The sequence below is a fragment of the Lytechinus variegatus genome, chromosome 6 (genome assembly GCF_018143015.1).
Source record: "Lytechinus variegatus isolate NC3 chromosome 6, Lvar_3.0, whole genome shotgun sequence".
Classification (NCBI taxonomy): domain Eukaryota; kingdom Metazoa; phylum Echinodermata; class Echinoidea; order Temnopleuroida; family Toxopneustidae; genus Lytechinus; species Lytechinus variegatus.
Window position 1 is genome coordinate 31,072,684 of NC_054745.1, and position 21,324 is coordinate 31,094,007.

At 38.8% G+C, this 21,324-nt stretch overlaps 1 protein-coding gene across 1 annotated transcript; it reads left to right on the forward strand.

Annotated features, from left to right (window-relative positions):
- Positions 1–209: 209 nt before the first annotated feature.
- On the forward strand, positions 210–18,286 carry LOC121417359. The gene is made up of 9 exons (XM_041611044.1): positions 210–288; positions 6,452–6,625; positions 7,502–7,705; positions 9,014–9,101; positions 10,314–10,529; positions 11,016–12,424; positions 13,707–13,806; positions 15,875–16,054; positions 17,676–18,286. Exons 1-9 carry the CDS (start codon positions 283–285, stop codon positions 17,933–17,935), a joined length of 2,637 nt encoding a protein of 878 aa, XP_041466978.1. The 5' UTR covers positions 210–282; the 3' UTR covers positions 17,936–18,286.
- The last annotated feature ends 3,038 nt before the right edge of the window (positions 18,287–21,324 follow it).

Below are 21,324 nucleotides of genomic sequence, written 5' to 3' on the forward strand. Positions count from 1 at the left end.
ACAGATCTACAGGACATATACTTTTTTATTATCTTGTCTCTATTTTTAGCCTCCTTTTTAAACTTTTCTTCACTAATTGTCAAATCGATTTTGTTGAATTATTTTGTAGATGTTGTATTTTTGTAATGGGCATTACAATTTACATAGTTTTTTGAAATAATCATTCTTTGTCAATCATCAATTTTGTGTACATCATTGAAAATTTCGTAGAGGGCAGCAGACCAATCAAGAAAAATAATCATTGAAGACGGCAGCCGAATGCTTTGTTCCGTACACGAGTAGATGACGGTAAATATTCTCATTTTTATTCCTGAATCTTGATAATATTTGTATATTTTGCCTGTTACCAGTTCGACTGACATTACAAGATTTTTAAATGAGGTGATCTCAATATTTTGTGGTGTTGGATCGCATAAAGATCGTGATGTGAGTGTGGACATCTGACAGTTCAGCATGCATGCGTCGGTCAATACGTGCGCGCATTGTGCAGGTGCAAGGGCAAATTGCTTTCATTGTGAAGGTGACGCTTAAATTTGAGTGCGTGGGACTGAATGAGAAACTGAACAAGATTGACCTAAATCAAGACCTTGCCATTTGGATTTTAGAATACACACTTGTATATTATTACTGTCCCATTCCATTCCTTGTCTGAAAGCAAGTGGGCATTATTGTGAAATAAGTCGCCAGTCCATTTTTTTTTACCGTGTTCACCACCATGTTCACTGCCGTTAAAAATGAATTGCAGTGTTGCTGGTGACACTGTAAACTAAAGTAAATTAGTGTTTGTCGTGGACTTAATGGTCCGGGCTGAAAGAATTTATAGCTTACTAAATAGAGTAGGATTCACTGACTGAGCAAATGCCAAAAATTTTATCAAAATCGGATAACATAAAATAACAAAGTTATCAAATTTTTTTTTTTTAAGTTTACTTTAGCTATATTTTGTTAAAACAGTCATGAATATTCCATTAGGTGGGCTGATGATGTCACATCCCCACTTGTTTTGTATTTTATTATATTAAATGAGGTTTGTTCTATTTTTTTCTTCCAAGAACTTGAAAAATTGGATTGACAACTGATTTAGTGCATTAGGTATTTATTGCTGCAACTTATTTCATTTCATCAGACCAAAGACATTTAAAAAAATGGGAGTTGCTGCTACTACCCTGTTTGGCGTTCAACGATTAAAGGGATATAGCCTCGTCGATCTGGCGCTGCATAGCGGTTGCCGGGCCCACGATCAATTGGGCAGAGCAAATTTTCGGACTATTTCATTTCATGTCTATTTTGAGCAATAAATTATGAATTTACATTTTCATATTCACACAAGTGCAGGGCTGCCAACCTTTGAGTAGAGTTTGGAGTGAGACATTGCGAGGGAGCGAAGCGACCAAGCCCGAGGACGCGGGGGATGGTGTGGAAGGGGGGTGTCCCCCCTTCCACGGTAGGGAGCTTTTACAATTTTGCAATTTAAATGGTGCAATCTGGCACATACTTTTAACTCTGATTCCATAAATACATAAGGCAGGATTCAAATAGGTTAATTGATTATTTTTAATGAAGTTCACTTACCTTGAAAAAAAAAATCCACATTTTTAAGTGCATTATTCCATATCAACTCTCTTTATAATAGCAGTGAAACCTCAACCTGTGATTATCTGCTGCTCCCCAAGACGATACTAGAACAAGTGGTCATTATGATGGCTGTCCATACTGGGTGTCAATTAGCAACATGCACAGTCACACAGACTAAATAAACTTTAAAATACTTTAACAACTAACGCAGATCGTCAGCCAAACCGTCGATCTAAGTTATGTCGGCGCTCGTGTAGTGGTACAGAGACAGTCAGTGTCACCCTCAATCACACTCGTTTTAGAGAAAAATTTAATCAAAATTTCGTTCTCAATAGAATACACACAACATAGTTCGTAGCACTATATCAATTTATACAAGCATCCTTCCAAAGTCATTCTTACTATCATAATAATGGCATATAAAGGATCTGATCAAAACATATTTTCAAGACAAGAGACAACTTACCTACCGGCTGAAATCTGAAGTAGAAGTACACTGAGTTGCGCGGGCGAGGCGCGGCATCTCAGCGCCGTGCCGGTGACGGCCGGGCCGGCTGGCTATCGCATGGCATGGCTGCTGGCATTGCATTGACACTCGATCGCTCGTGGGCACAGAACCCCCACTTCATAGTAAAATTTTGACGCCACCCGCACTCACACGCGGAATACAGTAAGCCAATCGCAACTCAATATCTTGTCTTTGCGCGGCAAACCGAAACCAATTTGCATTGATGGTTAGCTTTGCGCTTGTGTGGTTAAAACATTGAAACTTTCGCCTGGCCGGGTTATATCCGATATGATATAGGCTAATAAACTTTTTTTCTCTCTATTTTCGGGGTTCAGCGTGAGAATTCCTATGATCAGCGTGAGAGTGTGAGAATCGGGTGAAATGCGTGAGACTCACGCAGATTGCGTGAGAGTTGGCAGCCCTGCAAGTGTGAAATGATGGAAAAATATGATTTTATGTAATAACATAAGAAAACGGAAAGTGGAGAGGTGACATCATCAGCCCAACATATTCATGACGACTGTTTTCACAAAATATTGCTATCAATAACTTTATTATTTGTTATCAGATTTTGACGAAATTCTCGGCATTTTGCTCAGTGAATTCTACTCTACATGTACAGTATGTATTAAGAATTAAGATGTAAATATTTTCAGCCCGGACCATCCATTTGCGCCTTACTCTTATAGATCTACACAATGCGAGGCCGAGGGCACACGCGAGAAGAGAGAGGTGACTTATTTCACGATAAGGCCAGGAAATGAAAGGGATAAGGGATGTGCATTTTTTTGTTGTTGCAAAAATCAAATTAGAAGTTTACATATATGATATAAACTTGTTCCCTGTTACTACTCAAAGTGTGGCAAAATAAGGTTGGCATTGAATGTTTGGCTTATTGTATCTTGCTTTGGGACAAATGCTTGATTTTTTGACACTGTCAGTTTCCGTTTTCAAAGCTATTCATTATATGACTTCGCTCCTAAATGAATTTTATTGTTTTAAATAATTTTTCTAAATTAAAGAGAGATTGAAAAATGACAATTTTCTTGTGATTTTCCTTTCCACCAATAGAGGGCGTATGCAAAAATATGCCAAAATTTAATGTTTTTGAGCGTTCCGGTGAATATAAAAATTATTCCCAAAATGCTAATGAAAAATAAATTGCAACTGTATGGAAATTAGTATTTCTTTGTCATAAAAGTGATATTTAATGATTTTTTTTAAAGTGTGTGCTGTGTACCAGGGTGACCAGATGTCACAAAATGAAATACAGGACAATCGACAAAAAGACAAAAAAGAACAACAAAGAAGGCTACACATTGTTAGAATTGTGAAAAAAATATAAAGAATTGGAAGGGAGGGTGAACGAAAGAATGAAGTCCTGAGTGACAGACAAGAGATGAATTGAGAAGAAAGAAAGAAAAAATGTAAGAAGGATCAAGAGAAAAAAGTTTTCTGTCATTCTTTGAATTGAATTTAGTCAAGGGAGGGGGGAGATGAATAAACGTGTGAAAGAGAAAATAAAGGAGAGAAAGAAAAAAGGTGGAAAGAAAGAATGAAGGAAAGAAAAATGTTTCCTTCATTCTTTGAAAGAAAGAAAAAAAATGTTAGAATTAAAGGATGAAACAAAGAAAGAAGAAACCAACAAGGGAGGGAGGGAAGGAAGAATGGAAGGACGGGATGGAAAGAACGAATAAGGGAAAATAATAGAACCCCGTGATTTGTCAATGGCTGAGCCCTTCAATAAGTATTTAAGCAATTTAACACTTACATTTGTAGGGGGTGTTGCAAGAAAGTATTTGCAATCAATAGCAAACATTCTGTTGCAATTTTACAACTGATAGTTCCACGTTAGCTGTAGCAAATCAGATTAAATTTCTTGTTTTAAGAAGCAGAATAGCAATCAATCACTAATTTGCAATTAACTGCAAGACATACATGTATGACTGATGTAGGGACCAAAAATAGATTTGCAATTGACCGCAAGTTTCTGGCAACACCCCATTAGTCCAATTCTAACACTAAATGGTATTCAATGGCTTTGGTTATTAGACGGAATCGCATTATACATGTACATGAAAGTAGACCACATGGTGAGTGGACAAACAGATGGTAAACCAAATGATAGTAGACGAATTGGCGATGGGACCAATTGGCATTAGACGAATTGGAAAGAAACCACATATGATAGAATCAGTTCACTCAACTTCACTGAATCAGTTCACCTGTTGTTTTCTGGTTTCATAGTAAATTTATAACTGGTAGCTTGCAGTATACTACCAGTGTCAAGGTATGATCCAAAAACTTGCACAATTTTTGGCCTTTACTATCTTTGTTAGGACATGGAGGAGTCTGCTGTACAAACCAAGACCAAGCAACTTCCCAAAGCTGCAAGTACAGGGGCAAGTCTTTTTTGCCTGGGACTATAAAATAACTTTTGATTGCATATATTTGTTAAATTGTATGTTTGATTGTATTGCTTACAAGTGTACATTTGATTACATTGCTTGTGTATGTAACTTGATTGCATTGCTCTGTTGATTGTATTTTTGGTTGTACATGCACGTACTCCTGAGGATATCAGGGTTAGTGTCTTTTTCCTGAATTACATGTAACTACATTTGTTTGATTGCACATTTACACTTGCACGCTTGCTTGAATGAATGAATGCATTTTTGATTGAATAGACCAGTTAGTAGTTGCTTCTTTGACGATTTTGGTCAAATGACCTTTCATTTCTTTCATTATGATAGGCAAATGCAGATTTCAAAGCAAGATATTATGTAAGCATGCCTTACATAGCAATAATTGAATAGACTAGGTGACTAGAATAGCACACAAATGAACACTCTATGAAGGTATTGTTACATTTCTGCTTTGAATGAATTTTATAGCATGTTGTGCAATGTACTTGGCAAACTATGAAATACCAGTCGTTCGTGGACGCATTGTTGTTTTTTGTGGATATAAATGAAAAACACAACGCAAAAGAATATATGAATAATCAAGACATCAAAGTCGGTGCTTATCTCATTAGATTTTAAATCACCATGTCACTTTAGTACCAATGACCTTCGGCTTCCTCTGATCATGCGCAGAATCTTCTGATCATGTGCAGAGTGGAACTACGAACTGGCTTATTGTCAGTGGATGGCATCTTTGAATGATTGAGTGAATGATCTATTTTGCTAAATTAATGGAATATAATTTCTTTATCTACAGTGTAATAGACGACAATATAAAAGCACTTTGTTCTTACGATTGTTTTTGGCCTAAGTTAGGTATGATGATTGTGTGTTTGATTTTTAATATCTTATCATACTTGGAGCAGAGGAGTAATTTGCTGTTCACTACCTGAAGCTGCATGATTACAAGTACAGTAAATTTGCAAAATGTTTGTTCTTTTGAAGCTTGGTCTTCAGCTTATTAAATGAAGAATGGATTGAATTGCTTGATTTGCATTTTGCCCTCTTAGATTTCTTGTTTCATTGCTTGTATGAAATCATCTATAATTTGATTGCCTAAAAGGGTTTTCACCTAATTTTGTGTAAAATACACATGATAATTGATATACTGTAGTGTAGTCATTTGTATAGGGAATAACAGTGGTAAGTATTTTTAGTTGAGGAATATTGATTGCAATTGTAATTGCATGTTTCTGTGATTGCATTTAATGATATGTTCACAATGGTTTTTGTCACAGAGCAGTCTGCTGTCGAGGCAAAGATACTTCCACAAGCTGCAAATACAAGAGCAAGTGTTTCCTGTCTTGGAATATGAACTTTTAATTTTCATTGCATTTATGATTGTATGTTTGATTGAATACATGAGTGTGTATAATGGACTCAATTGTTTCTTTTAAATAGGACATGGAGCAGTCCACTGTGTCAGCGGAGTCAAAGTCACTTTCAGAAACTACATGGATAAGTGTTCCATGTCTGAGACTGTGAACTTACATTTGATGGCATGTTTGATGACCTGTACAGTGTATGATTGCATAAAATGTTCATAATTGTGATACCCTACCAGGACACAGAGCAGTTTGCTGTGCACACCTAAGGCAAAGTCACCCTTAATGCTTTGAGTGCAGGAGCAGGTTTTTCCTTTCTTTGGCTGTCAGCTTGTATTTGATGGCATGTATGATCGCATTATTGATTGGATACATGATTGTATTCTCCATCATTTCACCTATGAGACAGGACTTGGAGCAGTCTGCTGTGCAAGCCTTGGCAAAGTCACCCATAATGCTTTAAGTACAGGAGCAAGTTTTTCCTTTCTTTGGCTGTCAACTTGTATTTGATGGCATGTATGATCGCATTATTGATTGGATACATGATTGCATTCTCCCTCATTTCATCTTTGAAACAGGACATGGAGCAGTCCGCTGTGCAAGCCGAGGCAAAGTCACTCCCAGAAGCTGCAAGTACAGGTGCCAATGTCCCCTGCTTGGGACTAGTAGATGCTATCATTATCAAGGAAGAATCTGAAGGCGGGGTCTGGGATAACAATGGAACTCTTCAACAGCAAACTCCAATACAACAGGTGAGAGGTCAAAGTCTCAAAGATAAACTCTGGTACCGTACATATGGGTAACAACAGAAAATTAGATGTTCACTAAAATTAACAAAACTTTCACAGGATCATAAATGATATCTGCCAAACTGTAATTCGGGGAAATGTATAATTACTGAGTAGTGCTCAAATGATGATCAGAAAAAATTACGGAAAAATGCCTGTCCATTTCAAGTGTGGTCCCACCTGTTGATTCCTGTGTTAGCTACATCTGTAAAAGCTTGTGGTAATGAAATAAATGTAATTCCAAGCAAGCTTAAATTAAATCTTGTTCTTCTAAAGAAGCATTCTGGCTTGTTATAAACACTTCAGGATTGCGTCAACCGTTTTCTTTCACAATCAATTTTTTTCCAAAACTCGAACTTACATCATAGTGGTTAGGGCAATGGGTGAGGCTTATTAATATAAAGCCAGTGGCTGAAGAAATTTTAGACACTGAGCATGCCCAAACTTGACGTTACTTTGCCTGACATACTACATGTATGTATCGATCTTCTGAAGACGGATAGTCAATCTGCTGGAAATGCCAAGTCTTCTCATCCGCCCGTGCTCTACAACTCCACTCATCAACTCAAGCCAGCTTTCTCTCATCTACTTGAACCTCTCACCTCTCCAACTCAAGCCAGCCTTCTGCTCAAGCCTTTCACCTTGTCTACTTCTCAATCTTTTCTTCTCTTTCTGGTTTGCAGTCTACAAGGGAATGTGAAAATTATAGAAAAATCCCTTGTAGTGACGATAAAATGAATTAGATTGGTAATAAGCATATTCATCTTAGAATATAGTTTATTACAAATAACGAGTCAAATATTATCCTTGTTCTTAATTAACCACCACCATTACATGTAGGTCCAGATCCAGACCCAAGCCCAGGTCCAGCCGCAGGTCTTCTACCAAGCAGTGACCACCGGGTATCAGCAGCAGCAGCCGGTCAAGCAAGCTACTGCCCAGGTAATGGCCGATGTCCAGTGGGTCAACACGGCCAGGAACAACATAGGAGGGACCACGACTGTTACGATTGATCCTCTGGTATATGAGACTGCTTATCTACAGGTGAGGAGTGGTACAGGGATTGTTTATCTTGATAATCAACAGAGAAGTTCTGGGCCCCGTCCAGTCAAATGTAATTCTATGGAAATCCATCAGTGTCATGATTTTTTCTGCAAGAAATTTGTTAAAAAAACATGTCAATTTAAACAAAGAATGCAACAAATTGTCAAGAAATCAATGAATTTATCAATATACATTCATATCTAGAATTTTTTTGAATAAACATATGCATTTTATACGTTGACTTTGCTGGCTTTCCAAAGTTGCGATTGATCGGATCAATCGCAACTCTTTGTAACATGGGCCTTGGTCCTCATCTTACAAAGAGAGCTACGATTGATCCGATCAACCTTTATTAACTATGGATATCCAACAATGTCATAATTTTTTCTACAGGAAATTTGCACAATGTCCTTTTGTAAATGAGGAGAACCATGCTGAATCGATATCCTGTCTGGAAAACATTTTGAACAAACATGCATTTAAATGTTGACATTTCTGGCTTTCCATAGTTGCTGTTATATACCTCTTCCGAGTCTAGTTAAAAAAATAAGTTCTTGCTTGATTGGTTAGAAAATGTGAAAAGCAACTAGTGAAAACATTTTCGCTTGGTAAATTTTCTAAATTTGAGCATTCCATTAAAGAAACAGAAGTTTGTTATGCCCAAGTCATTTTATCTGATCAAGGTACCAAGTAGTACGGATTTCAGTATTTAGTACTGAAAAATAAGAAGAATACTGATGGTTTCATGCAAAATACTGATTTCTAATGTTTCAGTTTTATATATTGTCCAATGGTGTTTCATTGAAAATACTGATTTCCTCACCAAAATACTGATTTTCTGCTTTAGAAATACTGAAATGTTCTTGTTCAAGTTGGCAGCTCTGGTTATTTGGCACGTATTTCCCATTTCCAATTACAAATATTTAGGTAGTCATTTTATTGGATTCTGTTTAAAGATAAATACCAGTTGTGGTAACGATCTCTAAATGAGTTTCTACAGAATCCAATAGAGTGACCACCCAAGTATGTCTGGTATTTTTCCAAACAATATTAATACACTGTCCCACATATGCCTTTTTGTGGTAGTGATAACCAGAATTATCGGTTTTCAGCAAAGATTTCCTGATTTCACGAATATAAGTTGATTTCAGTGTTCCAGAAGTAGATCTATGATAATATGGTAGCATTTAAACCTTGATTTTAAAGACATTCTCATGAAATTATTGTTTGCTGCAACTACTATCTGTCACCTTCAAGATCATTTACCGTACTTCAATTGTTATTTATCTGTAAAATACTTGTTTTTAGGCACAGGCTAACAATACAGTGAAGGCGGCAGATGAGAATTCTCTGGACGACGATCACGAAGCCGTCATCATTCCTAAATCTAAGAACAGTGAGTATAATTGGGTACCAGTGACGAAAAGCATAGCATTCATAGTAGAACATTTTTTTTGTGATTGATTACATAATTGACGCTGGTTACCGTATTTGCCGGCGTAAAGGCCGCATTATTTTTGGATGAAAAAATCACGCAAACTCGGGGTGCGGCCTATATGCGGCGATAGTAAAAATGAGTGTCTTTTGAACACCGAGTAGATGGTCAAAACAGCACGTGTTTGTACGTATGGGACTACAATGATGCCTTCACCAAATAGGCAGATAAAACAACACGTTTTCAGGATGAAATTATCCAGAACAACTGCTCTAAGGAACGATTTGCAGTAACATTTAATACTTTCCTAATCTTTTGGATAACTTATCAAACTAACTCTATTTAGATCTGCATTCGTCCCCATCGTCACCTTCCGTAAACGGAATTGCGTTTGCTTTATCTTTGCTTCTTTCTCGCGCATTTAATTGCAATAATTGCTGACGCCCTCTAGTGGCAGGTAATTGCCATTCGCAGCTGATTGCGGCGATTCCAAAATTAATTACCCTTATAGATGACAGAACAACTTTGTCGGCAAAGAGTAATATTATCCGTAGTAATTTTATTTTAAATATTGTTGCATCTTGTCTCATCAGACAATAAATCTTGATATTAATAAAAACCTACCTTGCGAAGTGTGGCGAGGCTTGTTGATTGAAACAATGCTCTTGATTTTGATGGTATTGTGGTGGTGGTGATGATTTAAATTATGATTTATGGTGGTGGTGATCACGTGATGATGATGATGACGGTGGTGACAACGATTATATGATTTAAGTCATATATGAAATAAAAAACAATTTTCTACAGTCAATATAAAGAAGTAAAGTATGATTATGATGTGATGATAATGAAATAAAAATATGATCATGACGATTCGTTATGAATTTTTATTTTTTTGGCTGATTTTTTTTTTTTTTTTTTTTTTAAGAGACCCAAAATCGGGGGTGCGGCCTTACCGCTGGCAAATACGGTACAGAGCAAAACTTTGCATGATATTTAGGATCAACATCAATATTATGTAGATTTTTTTTAGATGACCAAGTACTGAAATATGGAAGTGTCTCGTTACTGAATGATAACTAAAAGGATTAATTTTTGAGGATTTAGTTATTACTTGCTCCAAAACGTCAATGTCAAGTTTTTCATTTCTTTTTTCGCCATGTCCGATCCCAGATCTTCAGAACGTTATCGTCATGTCAACGAACAACTACGAGGACGGGAGGAGAAAGTTTGACAAGAAGTATTTCTGCCTGTACTGTGAGAAGTCCGTCTCCAAGATCCCGCGCCATCTGGTCAAACTCCACTACACAGAGGCGGCAGTGATTGACTTCGTGCATGAGAAAGATCCCATCCTCAAAGATGCCAAGCTGGCAAAGTTAAGAAATCTTGGTAAGTTTGATGGGGAAGAAGTCTGTACATGCATAGAGAGCAACAAAACATAAATAATATCCCTATTCCTTCCCAATATTCTTAAGATCTAGGGCAATACGGTTTGATAAATGGCCAGCTCAGATGTCTGATATGGGTAATTATAGACAAAATGTTTATATTATGACCATTGTAATGTTATTGATTTTGTATTTTTTTTTAAAGCAATCATCAAGAATGTGTGTATCATTTCCATTTGTATGATTTTAGGAGAAAAGAGCATTGTTGATTAGATGCCTTGCTCACGTTCATAGGTGCCCCCAAACCCCGGACTTTCCATGTATAGCCAGGCGCCTTAGACCACTCTGCTAGGGCACCTCCACGAAATGTGACCATTGTAACCAGGCCACTTCATGTCTATCTTGTCTGGTCTTGATTTGACTTTGTAATACCTACATTTTGAGGTGATGGTCCTTTAGCTATGTTTATTTTCCTTTTCATTTGCAGGTAATCATAGACACAACATGCACGTCCTACAGAAAGGCAAGGGAAGTCTGATTGTGAAGAAACGACCGACGTTGGGCGCAGACCCTCGCGAGTACATTCCATGCTCTTACTGCTATGCATACTATGTGAAACGGGATCTCTGGAAGCATGAGTGCCCTCTTAACGGACTTCGCGAAAAGACCAAACAAAAAGGATCAGCTTCGTCTGATGAGGGCGTGCTTTCCGTCGCACACCGAGAGTGCACGTTGGAAGAGTTACGCGGGGACGTGCTCGGAATCAACAAAATGGATGACGTGTCACACTGTATCAGTTACGATCCGCTCATATTGGAGATTGCACAGAAAGAGTGTCTGAAGTTGAATCATGATCGCGAGGAGGCGGTCTCTATAAAGCTAAGACTCCGTGAGTTGGGTAGACTGTTGTTAGAGCTAAGGTTTGTCAGTGGAGATCCTCTCGCGACGTTACACACCTTCATTGACCCTGCCAAGTTTCAGAATGTTGTGATTGCTGCGAGGCGCTTAGCAGGGTTCAACCATCGGAGATACAACAACTCCTCGCCGAGTCTTAACACCAATGTCGGGTACTCGCTTAAGAAATGCACGTACATCTTACAGGCCAAGGCTTCGACCCTTGGGGACACACTTGCTTACAAGCGGGCTTCAGAATTCCATGACATGCTTGAATTCCAGTTCCACGAAGAAACCACCTTGCCGCACTTTGGAAGCATCTTAGACGAAGGTCGAGGGAACCCGAAGTGGTTATCGCTAGCGCAGGATGTAGCTTGCCTGACATCGTACCTCAAGAGGATAGCTCATGAACAAATGCGAATGCTTCACACCAATGAAGATATCTATGACGCATGGCTCAATCTCAGCGAGATTGCCCTCACACAAGTCATACTCTTTAACCGACGGCGGCTCGGGAGCATCGCCAAAATGAAGCTCAGTGACTATGCGCGCAAGCACCAACCGCTTCACCCGGATGTTCATGTCGTCTACGACGCAATGAGTCTGTTCGAGAAGGAACTTTGCAAGAAGCTCACGCGCATCGAGGTCATCGGAAAGAAAGGCAAAGTCGTGCCCGTACTCCTGACAGACGAGATCAAGCTTTGGATTGATATCCTTGTTGCAAAGCGCCATGATGTAGGCATCCCAGACACCAACGAGTACCTCTTCCCGATGATTCAGCCCGATTCTCGGGTGTCCAACACGGTGAGAGGTCTGGAGTGTCTGCAGCGGTTTGCCTTTGAGTGCGGGGCCAGCAGTCCGGAGAACCTTCAGTGCAAGCAGCTGAAGAACCACATTGCCACACTGAGTCAGATCTTGAATCTGAAGGACAATGAGTTGTGCATTGTGGCTCGACTGACGGGACATGACGTCAGGATACACGGTCCTGATGCTATGCTGCAGGTGAGTTCTCACCCCTTGTGTCACCAATCTAGACCCCTGTAACATAAGACTTGCAGTGGATTGTAAATTAAGGAAGATTCATTCTGATTGGATCCTGGCCAGTGTTTAAAAAAAAAGTACATGCAACAATGATGTTGATTGGTCAATAGCATGCCATGCTTAAGATTGGTCCCAATGCCATGCTGCAGGTGAGTTCTCACCCCCTGTGTCACCAATCTAGACCCTGTAACATAAGACTTGCAATGGATTGTAAATTATGAAAGATCCATTCTGATTGGATCCTGGTCAGTGTTTAAAAAAAATGTACATGCAACGATGATCTTGATTGGCCATCAGCATTCAGCGATTGATTGCAAGCTTTATGCTACAGAGCTTTGATCTAAAATTGAGGGGTCCTTACACTACAGTAATCCACATGTTTTGCGTTGAAATGGTTTTTAAAATTAAAAAAATGCACTTATCATGGCCTTTACTGAGGTCTCTTAGTAAAGGTTATTGAGAAAGAAGACAAGAAGCAAATAAGAAATAATAGAGATGATATTCTGTGCTTTTGGAAAAAAACAAACATTTTACACACTTTCCCAGCTCGCAGTGCAGAATCGGCTCATGAGGCAACGATACAAATCTGTACATCCTATCTGCGCATATTTTACACCATGCACATTGTCGTCACAATATGTGAACAGGTGAGCAATCGGCTAATTTGCGGTGCAGACTGGGCTTCGTGTTTACTCATAGAAAAATTGCTTTGTCTGCACCGGCTCGCGGTTCTGATCCAACTGTTTTGGCTGTGAAAAAGTGCTGTGACTGCACCGAGAGCCGATGCAAGTTGATCGCGTTTACATGTGTAGAAAAATGCTGATTCTGCATCGGCTCTTGGTTCTGCACCCTGAGCTGAAGCAGCGTGCAAATCACAGTAATTTTTATTACAAGTCATTCTGATTTAGGGGTTACCTCTAAATGCTCCTCTTCCTCATGCTTTTTTCTTGTCCTTTACTCTTTCTAATCACATCTTTGATGGTCCATCTCTACTTATTGTCACCATCTGTCCTCTAACTTCCTATGTGCTATGTAGATCCTGTGGTCAGGGCCCCGTCTTACAAAGAGTTGCAATTGATCCAATCAATCGCAACTCTTTGTAAGATGGGCCCGAACTCCTTGCCATCTTGCCCCGTCCTTATCTCTTTGTCCTTACTATTTCCTCCTATTTTGTAATTTTTCTTTGTGTCGTCTCTGCTCCATGCCTTTTCTTATCTCCTCTTCACATTTGTTCTTGCTGCAGGTGATCAAACTTTGCAAGGTGCTGATATCAATAGAGAATGGAGACCGGACTAGACTCGTTGCCCAGTCACTGGACGACATCCCCCTATTCAGAGATGAGGGTAAGACCGCAGATAAACTCTATCAAACTGCTGTATAATGCAGTCTATTAAAACAAGATGTTTCTGATATGCCAGTGCAATAAGGGTGCCAATTATTCCACCCAAAATGATATTGATTTACTGTTCAAAAGTTCAAGATTTCTTATAAATCATCATGCATGTGACATCAATGTTGTATGCGGAATGCACTTCAGCGAGGACAAGCGCACTCACATTTATGATCATTGGCGGCGGAAGCCAAAAAATTTAGGGGGTGTCCACCTGAAATTTTGGGATGGACACAGGTAAAAAATTGGACAAGCGCCCCCCAAAAAGGTTATCAACCTAAATTTTAGGAGTGGCTAACCAAAATTTTTTGACAAGCAAAAAAAAAAAATTCCACGTGACTTTAGGGGGGATGCTAGAAAAATAATTGACAAGCAAAAAAAAAAAAAAAATTAGGGGGGGAGGGGGGACACGTCCTCCCGCTTCCGCCGCCCATGTTTATGATAATAATACAAAGCATTTATTATGCTCCAGCTATCTAGTAAACTATTCCAAGACACAGAGGGAGGGGGGAAAAATTAACATATTTAACAAAAGTAAGAAGAAAACATAAAGGATTTTAAATACTTTTTAAATGCTTCAAGCGACTCAATTGTTCTGATCCTCAGTGGAAGAGCATTCCAGAGAGATGGAGCTGAAGAGGCAAAGGCCTTTTCTCCTAATTTGTTCTCTGTACATTTAGCTGTTTGTTAGTGTAGGAACAGAGATTTCTTGCGGGAGTGTATTTTAAGATGAGGTTTTGAAGGTATATGGGGGACAGACCATGTAATGCTTTCCATGTGTGCTTTCCACATTATAAATTGTCTGTGTTTCGTACGTCAATGGATGTCAAAAGAAATGATGCACTTGTACGATCATGCGTAACAATCTCTTAAAAGTAATTTCATGTTTGTTTTTTTTTTAGTGGGTATTAGTGCCGCAAAATGATTTTCTCCCCATTTTCCATTGTCTAGATGTTGTAAAAATTATTTTTTTCAGAGATTGAAGTCGAGCATGAGATAACAATAATAATAGCCAAGTTTTATAGAGCGCTTTACCCAGAATGGTTCAAAGCGTGTCACAGCATATTATTACCCCAGCCATTGGATTCATTTCAATCCCGCATGAAAAGTGCACAATTTCCACTCCCTTGGGAGCATTCCCTGCATTCATCTCAGCCTCACTATGGCGCTGGCAAAATCTAACATACAATTTATTTCGCATCCTACTGGGTACCCATTTAGCACCTGGGTCGGGAGTGGCAAAGTGTGGATTAACGCCTTGCCAGAGGACGTCAGACCACAGTGGGATTCGAACACACGACCCTCTGTTTACAAGGCGAGAGTCAGAACCACTACACCACGGCTCTTCCACAGATACAGTGTTGTGCACAAGACCACAATATCAACGATGCGGCCAGACTATCAGAGTTTGGGCATGAGGATTACAACATTATTGAAATGATTTGCGCCTAGGAATATTTTTAACAGAAATATGGCATAATATGATATAAATGCTGTGGATCATCGTTATCATTGACATGAAAAATAGATTTTCTTACATTTTCTTACATGTAGCAATATCTCCTAGTCTTGCCCCTGCTTTTTCTATAGGAGCTACCTTAGACAAGTCAAAGGTCATTTTATTTTTTTTTCTAGGGAAAGGCAGGCCTTCAGGGACATGTAACTAATCATCTGGTTCATATGATTTTAATAATAGATTTTTTTCTTCCATGGTCTTGATGATATGATACACATTAGAGTGGAGTATAAGACACTTGTGAATGCATTCATCTGGTTGAATTCATTTCATATTTGATTCTTTTTATTTCCAGAGATTTCTGTTGAGACCCTGACATTATGTAAAGGTTTTGTTTACCCATTTCTAGATATTACTGTGAACTATAAAATATTTGAATGTGTTCCTCTGGTTGATTTCATTTCATAATTGTTTTTATCTCCAGAGAATGCAGTTTGGCATACATGTAAATATGTGAATGCATTCATCTCATTGATTTCATTTTCATAATTGATTGCCTTTTCAGAGATCACAGTTGAGTATAACTTCATGGAGGACGGGATCCTTGAGACGCAGGTTGGAATCTCACCAGTCCAGAGCAGCAGTAGCAGCAGTAGGAGACGATCGTCATCGTCACAGAAGAAATCCCATAAGAAGAAGCATAAATCATCGTCCGCTTCATCTAACTCCACCAAACAGAGTAAAAGTGAGTCTATCCACTACTTGCTAGCCAGAGTAGGTGACTCTGGCTTTTTAAGAATGCGCCTGTTTCTGGGAATTGCTTGATAATTTATTCCATTTTCTCGGCAGTCAGGATTGGTAGTTAGGAAAGCCCCCAGTTCTCCTGAACATAATTTTTGTCTCACCTGCGAAGCAAAGTGAGACTATAGGCGCCGCTTTTCCGACGGCGGCGGCGGCGGCGTCAACATCAAATCTTAACCTGAGGTTAAGTTTTTGAAATGACATCATAACTTAGAAAGTATATGGACCTAGTTAATAAAACTTGGCCATAAGGTTAATCAAGTATTACTGAACATCCTATTAGAGTTTCATGTCACATGACCAAGGTCAAAGGTCATTTAGGGTCAATGAACTTAGACCATGTTGGAGGAATCAACATCGAAATCTTAACCTGAGGTTAAGTTTTTGAAATGTCATCATAACTTAGAAAATATATGGACCTAGTTCATGAAACTTGGACATTAGGTTAATCAAGTATCACTGAACATCCTACATGAGTTTCACGTCACATGACCAAGGTCAAAGGTCATTTAGGGTCAATGAACTTTGGCCGAATTGGGGATATCTGTTGAATTCCCATCATAACTTTGAAAGTTTATGGATCTGATTCATGAAACTTGGACACAATAGTAATCAAGCATCACTGAAAATTTTGTGCAAGTTTCAGGTCTCATGATTAAGGTCAAAGGTCATTTAGGGTCAATGAACTTTTGCCGAATCGGGGGTATCTGTTGAATTACCATCATAACTTTGAATGTTTATTGGTCTAGTTCATTAAACTTGGACATTAGAGTAATCAAGTATCACTGAACATCCTGTGCGCGTTTCAGGTCACATGACCAAGGTCAAAGGTCAATGAACTTTGGCCGAATTGGGTGTATCTGTTGAATTACCATCATAACTTTGAAAGTTTATGGATCTGATTCATGAAACTTGTACATAAGAGTAATCAAGTATCACTGAACATCCTGTTCGAGTTTCAGGTCACATGATCAAGGTCAAAGGTCATGTAAGGTCAATGAACTTTGGCCATGTTGGGTTTTTTGTTGAATAACCATCATATCTCTGTAAGTTTATTGGTCTAGTTCATAAAAAGTGGACATAAGAATAACCATGTATCACTGAACATCTTGTGCGAGTTAGAGTAGTATTCAAAGTCAGCACTGCTGCTATATTGAACCGCGTGATGCAGGTGAGACGGCCAGAGGCATTCCACTTGTTTTCCTTAGGTGACAAATACAAATAATGATAAGGCTGTTACAAATAGAGAAATTTGAGGTTTAGATAATTTAAGTATTACAGTATGCAGATAAAAACTGCAAACTTTATATGTGAATTTCCAAATTTATTAACTATTTTGGCCAGATAGAAGGCATTTTCCTTGAAATTGTGTTTATACCATGTTCTTAAGAATGTGAGTGGGATTTTTCTGTGTTGAGTATCACAGAAACTGGGGACTTAAGCTTTTCAGTTCTTGATCGCAATGCATTATGGGACGTAATGTGAGTACGCTGTGTGCCAAAAGGCAAATTCGAGTCGACGATCAAAATTTTCATACTCCGTTTCACTTTTTTTTTTCCAACCAGGTTCAAAGAAGAGTCGGGCCAAGTCCTCGTCATCTGACAGCCCTCGTAAGAAGCCCCAGAAGCGCCCCTGGACACCCGAAGAGAAGGCTGCAGTCTTTGAGATGTTCCAACATGAGATCCTGCAGAACAAACTCCCTGGCAAGGGTCCCATTCAACAGCTTCTGGCGCGGCAGCCTGTCCTGGGACATCGGACGTGGAGCAACGTCAAGGACTTCATTAGGAACTACCTTGTCACCAAATCCAGGCAAGGTCTTTTGTAAAAAGCACCGTTGCATTTAGAGTAGGTTTCATCTGCAGCTTTTGTCCAGACGCCTCGTTTTGTGCCATCAGAAGCGGCAACATCAAAGCATTTATCAGGAATTACTTGGTCAACAAATCCAGCAAGATAATTTGTAATATCGCTGTGTCATTGAGAGTTGGTTCTATTCCGCATTTCTTAGCCTGACGACTAGTCTTGTGCCATCGGAAAAAGCAACATCAAAGACTTCATTGGGAATTACCTGGTTACAAAACCTGGCAAGATCATTTGTAGTATCGTTTCATTGAGAGGAGATTGTACTACGCAACTCATGGCCTGACAACTAGTCTTGTGCCATCAGAAACAGTAGCATCCAAGACACCATTAGGAACTACCTTATCACCGAACCTAGGCAAGGCGTTTCATACAAGAACCGTTAAGGAGACCGTACACCTTACGATTGGTCTGCGACCCGATTTCAGAATAAAATGTAATATGATTTGATGCCAACTTTGAGACTTGGAATATCTTACTGTGTAATGTTCTAAATTATCGTACAAATACCTATGTTCAAATCTGTGACTATGCTATCATCCTTCTCAGAATAAAAGTGAATTCAATATCTAGTCGTAATGACGTCATAGCAGTCGTTCGATTGGCTACGATTTGGAACTAATTTGGCCTTTACTCCAAATAAAGGCTTGCAATCTTTCAAAATGGTTATATTAGTATTATTTCAATTAATTCAAACCTCAAATAAAATGTTATGTTCCATTCACATTTTCAGAAAATGAGCAAAATGCAATTTGTTCCAAAAGCTGGTCGCAAACAGTCGGAACGTGTGCGGTGGCCTTTATTCTGCACCCGTTACAGTCATATCACCTTTCAACTACTATCATAGCATTCACACTTCCTTCAGAAGAAACCTACATGTACTACCATGTCTTCAAGTTCATGCAAATTCTTTGTTGTAAAACCCACTGTCATATCTGTTTGTCTTGACCATGGTGCAGTTTCCCAGAAACCCTCGTTATCCTACGGTTACCACCGAGACACATGCTTCTCAGCCAATTAAAGCTAAGGAAAGCTGACAGATTTTACATCATTGTGTGATGTCGATGAATGCTCCAGAAATCCTAAACAAACGTTGGAAAACGCGATGAACAGATTTGTAATTTCTGTAAGCGTGTGGGCTTATCAGTATCATACACGCTGCTTTCTCACAAACCGGGCAAGGTTACGTAATGGTTTGCCCTCAAACTCAAATTTATGTCGGCCAATTAAGTTCATTGTTTCACACACATTTTGTGATAACATTTGATCAATAACCAATGAGAATTCCTCTTTCAAATTTGCAATTTGTCCCAAGCCTTTGTGTTACAGAACCACAAGTAAAATCATGTACGACGAGTAATGTATTATATTGTGTATGTATCCCTTATAGGAAAGTATTGTGAACTCCCTACCTCTTGAGAAATTAGTCTAAATTTATTCATTTGTTTGTTTTGTGTTGGATGTCATTTTATTTTAAAGAAATGAAAATCATAAGTGTATTTATGTGTTACATTACATTGGGACCTATCTCATATCTTGCCTGTAATGTAAGTAATACCTCAATCACATTTGGTCTATGGCGGCAGTACGGCAAGTCGCAAACAGCTGTGTTAACATTATTTGGTAATAGCTACATATACATGGTTTGAATAAAAATGAATGAAACGGCTGATTTTGACTCGCTGTACGGCTGCTGCAGAGCAAATGTGACTCAGGTGTAAGGTGCGCGACTGCGTTAGCGCTTTGCCGCGTATATGTGTGTTGGAGACTCATGCAGATGCAGTAGCCATATACATGTATGTTGTACATGTATGTGATGCAATATAGCGAATAATGGACGAATCTGCTCGTGGAGTCCAAAGAATTCTGTGTGTCAAATTATTTTGAATAATGTCTACTTTTTGCATTCAATTTGTAATGATTTGATTTTACTCTGTGAATTTACCTGTAAAAAACGACAAGATTGCATGGACTACGATCATGCCCTACGTTATCGTAAAATGCCAATGTAAATACATTATGTGAAAATGGCTAATCGTGTATAGAGAAAGAAAATCATGTAAATATGTTATATGTGTTACATAAGTACATAAGAAGGCTGTTTTGACTGTTGTAGAAAACGTGTTTAAAAGGGATGTTTACACTGTGCTTGTCGTTTTTTTAAAAACATGGTCTTGAAATTTATTTGTCCTTGAACAACAGTTCCGTATTTGTTCGTTTAAAAGTGTTTAAAAATTGTTAATTCAATTGAAGAGGTTTTCTTGAAAATGTATTTTTTGACAAGGTTATTTCTTGTGACTGTTTTATGTCCAGGGACCAACTTGCAGTTCGGGGGAACTTTTCATGGAAAGTTTGTCATTGATTTTCATCGACTACTTTGCGTTCGGCCAATTGGATGTAAGGATTTCAGTAGCTTATAACATCTATCATTGACAATAAATGAGAAAAGTTTTCGTGAAATGCTCCCCAGAGCTCTCAGTGTTCATTCAGTACAATTCACTTTAGTATAGTGGGGGCATTGTGGTTAAGTTGTTCTGACTTTGATACCTTTTACTCAGAGAGTTGTGGGTTCAAATCCCAGCCATGGCATCATCCTTCATCAAGAAATTTATTCACATTTTGCTGCACTAAATCCAGGTGGCGTGAATATTGGCCTGGCAGAAGTTTTCAGCACAGATGTGCAGTGGCGGAACATGACCGGAAGGAGACAGTGATTGGAGGGGCACCGTATTATTTGTGAACAATGCTTGTGCCCCTCCAATGCTTTTTCTCCTCGAGGTCACGGTCTGCCACTGCAGATGTGGGTACCAACTCCTCTGCTAATGCCAGGGGAATCATGCTGCACCATTGTAGAGCTCATAGAGACTTCTGATAAAGCAAGTGATCAGCGCTTTACAGTGCGTCCCAGAAAAAAGGAAACTGGAATTCCCGAATCTTTTTTTCTTCAAAGGCAAATTAATTATGATATTGCATTTATATCATCATACAATTCAATTATTCCTCTACATGTAGATACCTAGTATGTGACAAACACTTCACGCATTATTGAGCAAGACGAGTTTGGAATTTTAATGCCAAAACCAGGTTGTGCAGAAAAATTGGCCAAGATTGGTTCGTGATAATGACAACCGTGCTTACTCAACGATTGACTCATTAGCATTTCTTTTGTATTCAGTGTAAACTTTCTCTCATTGATCCCTGAAATGAGAGTCTATTCAGATTCTTATGTGAGTTCCTGCGCAAATCATTTCTGATATGCCTCAATATTTATTGTTTGCAACCTGCCTTGCGTGACTGAATTGCTAAGCTGTTGGTTTCAAATAGAGATGAGATTCCACTCTTGCCATGAGTAATAAA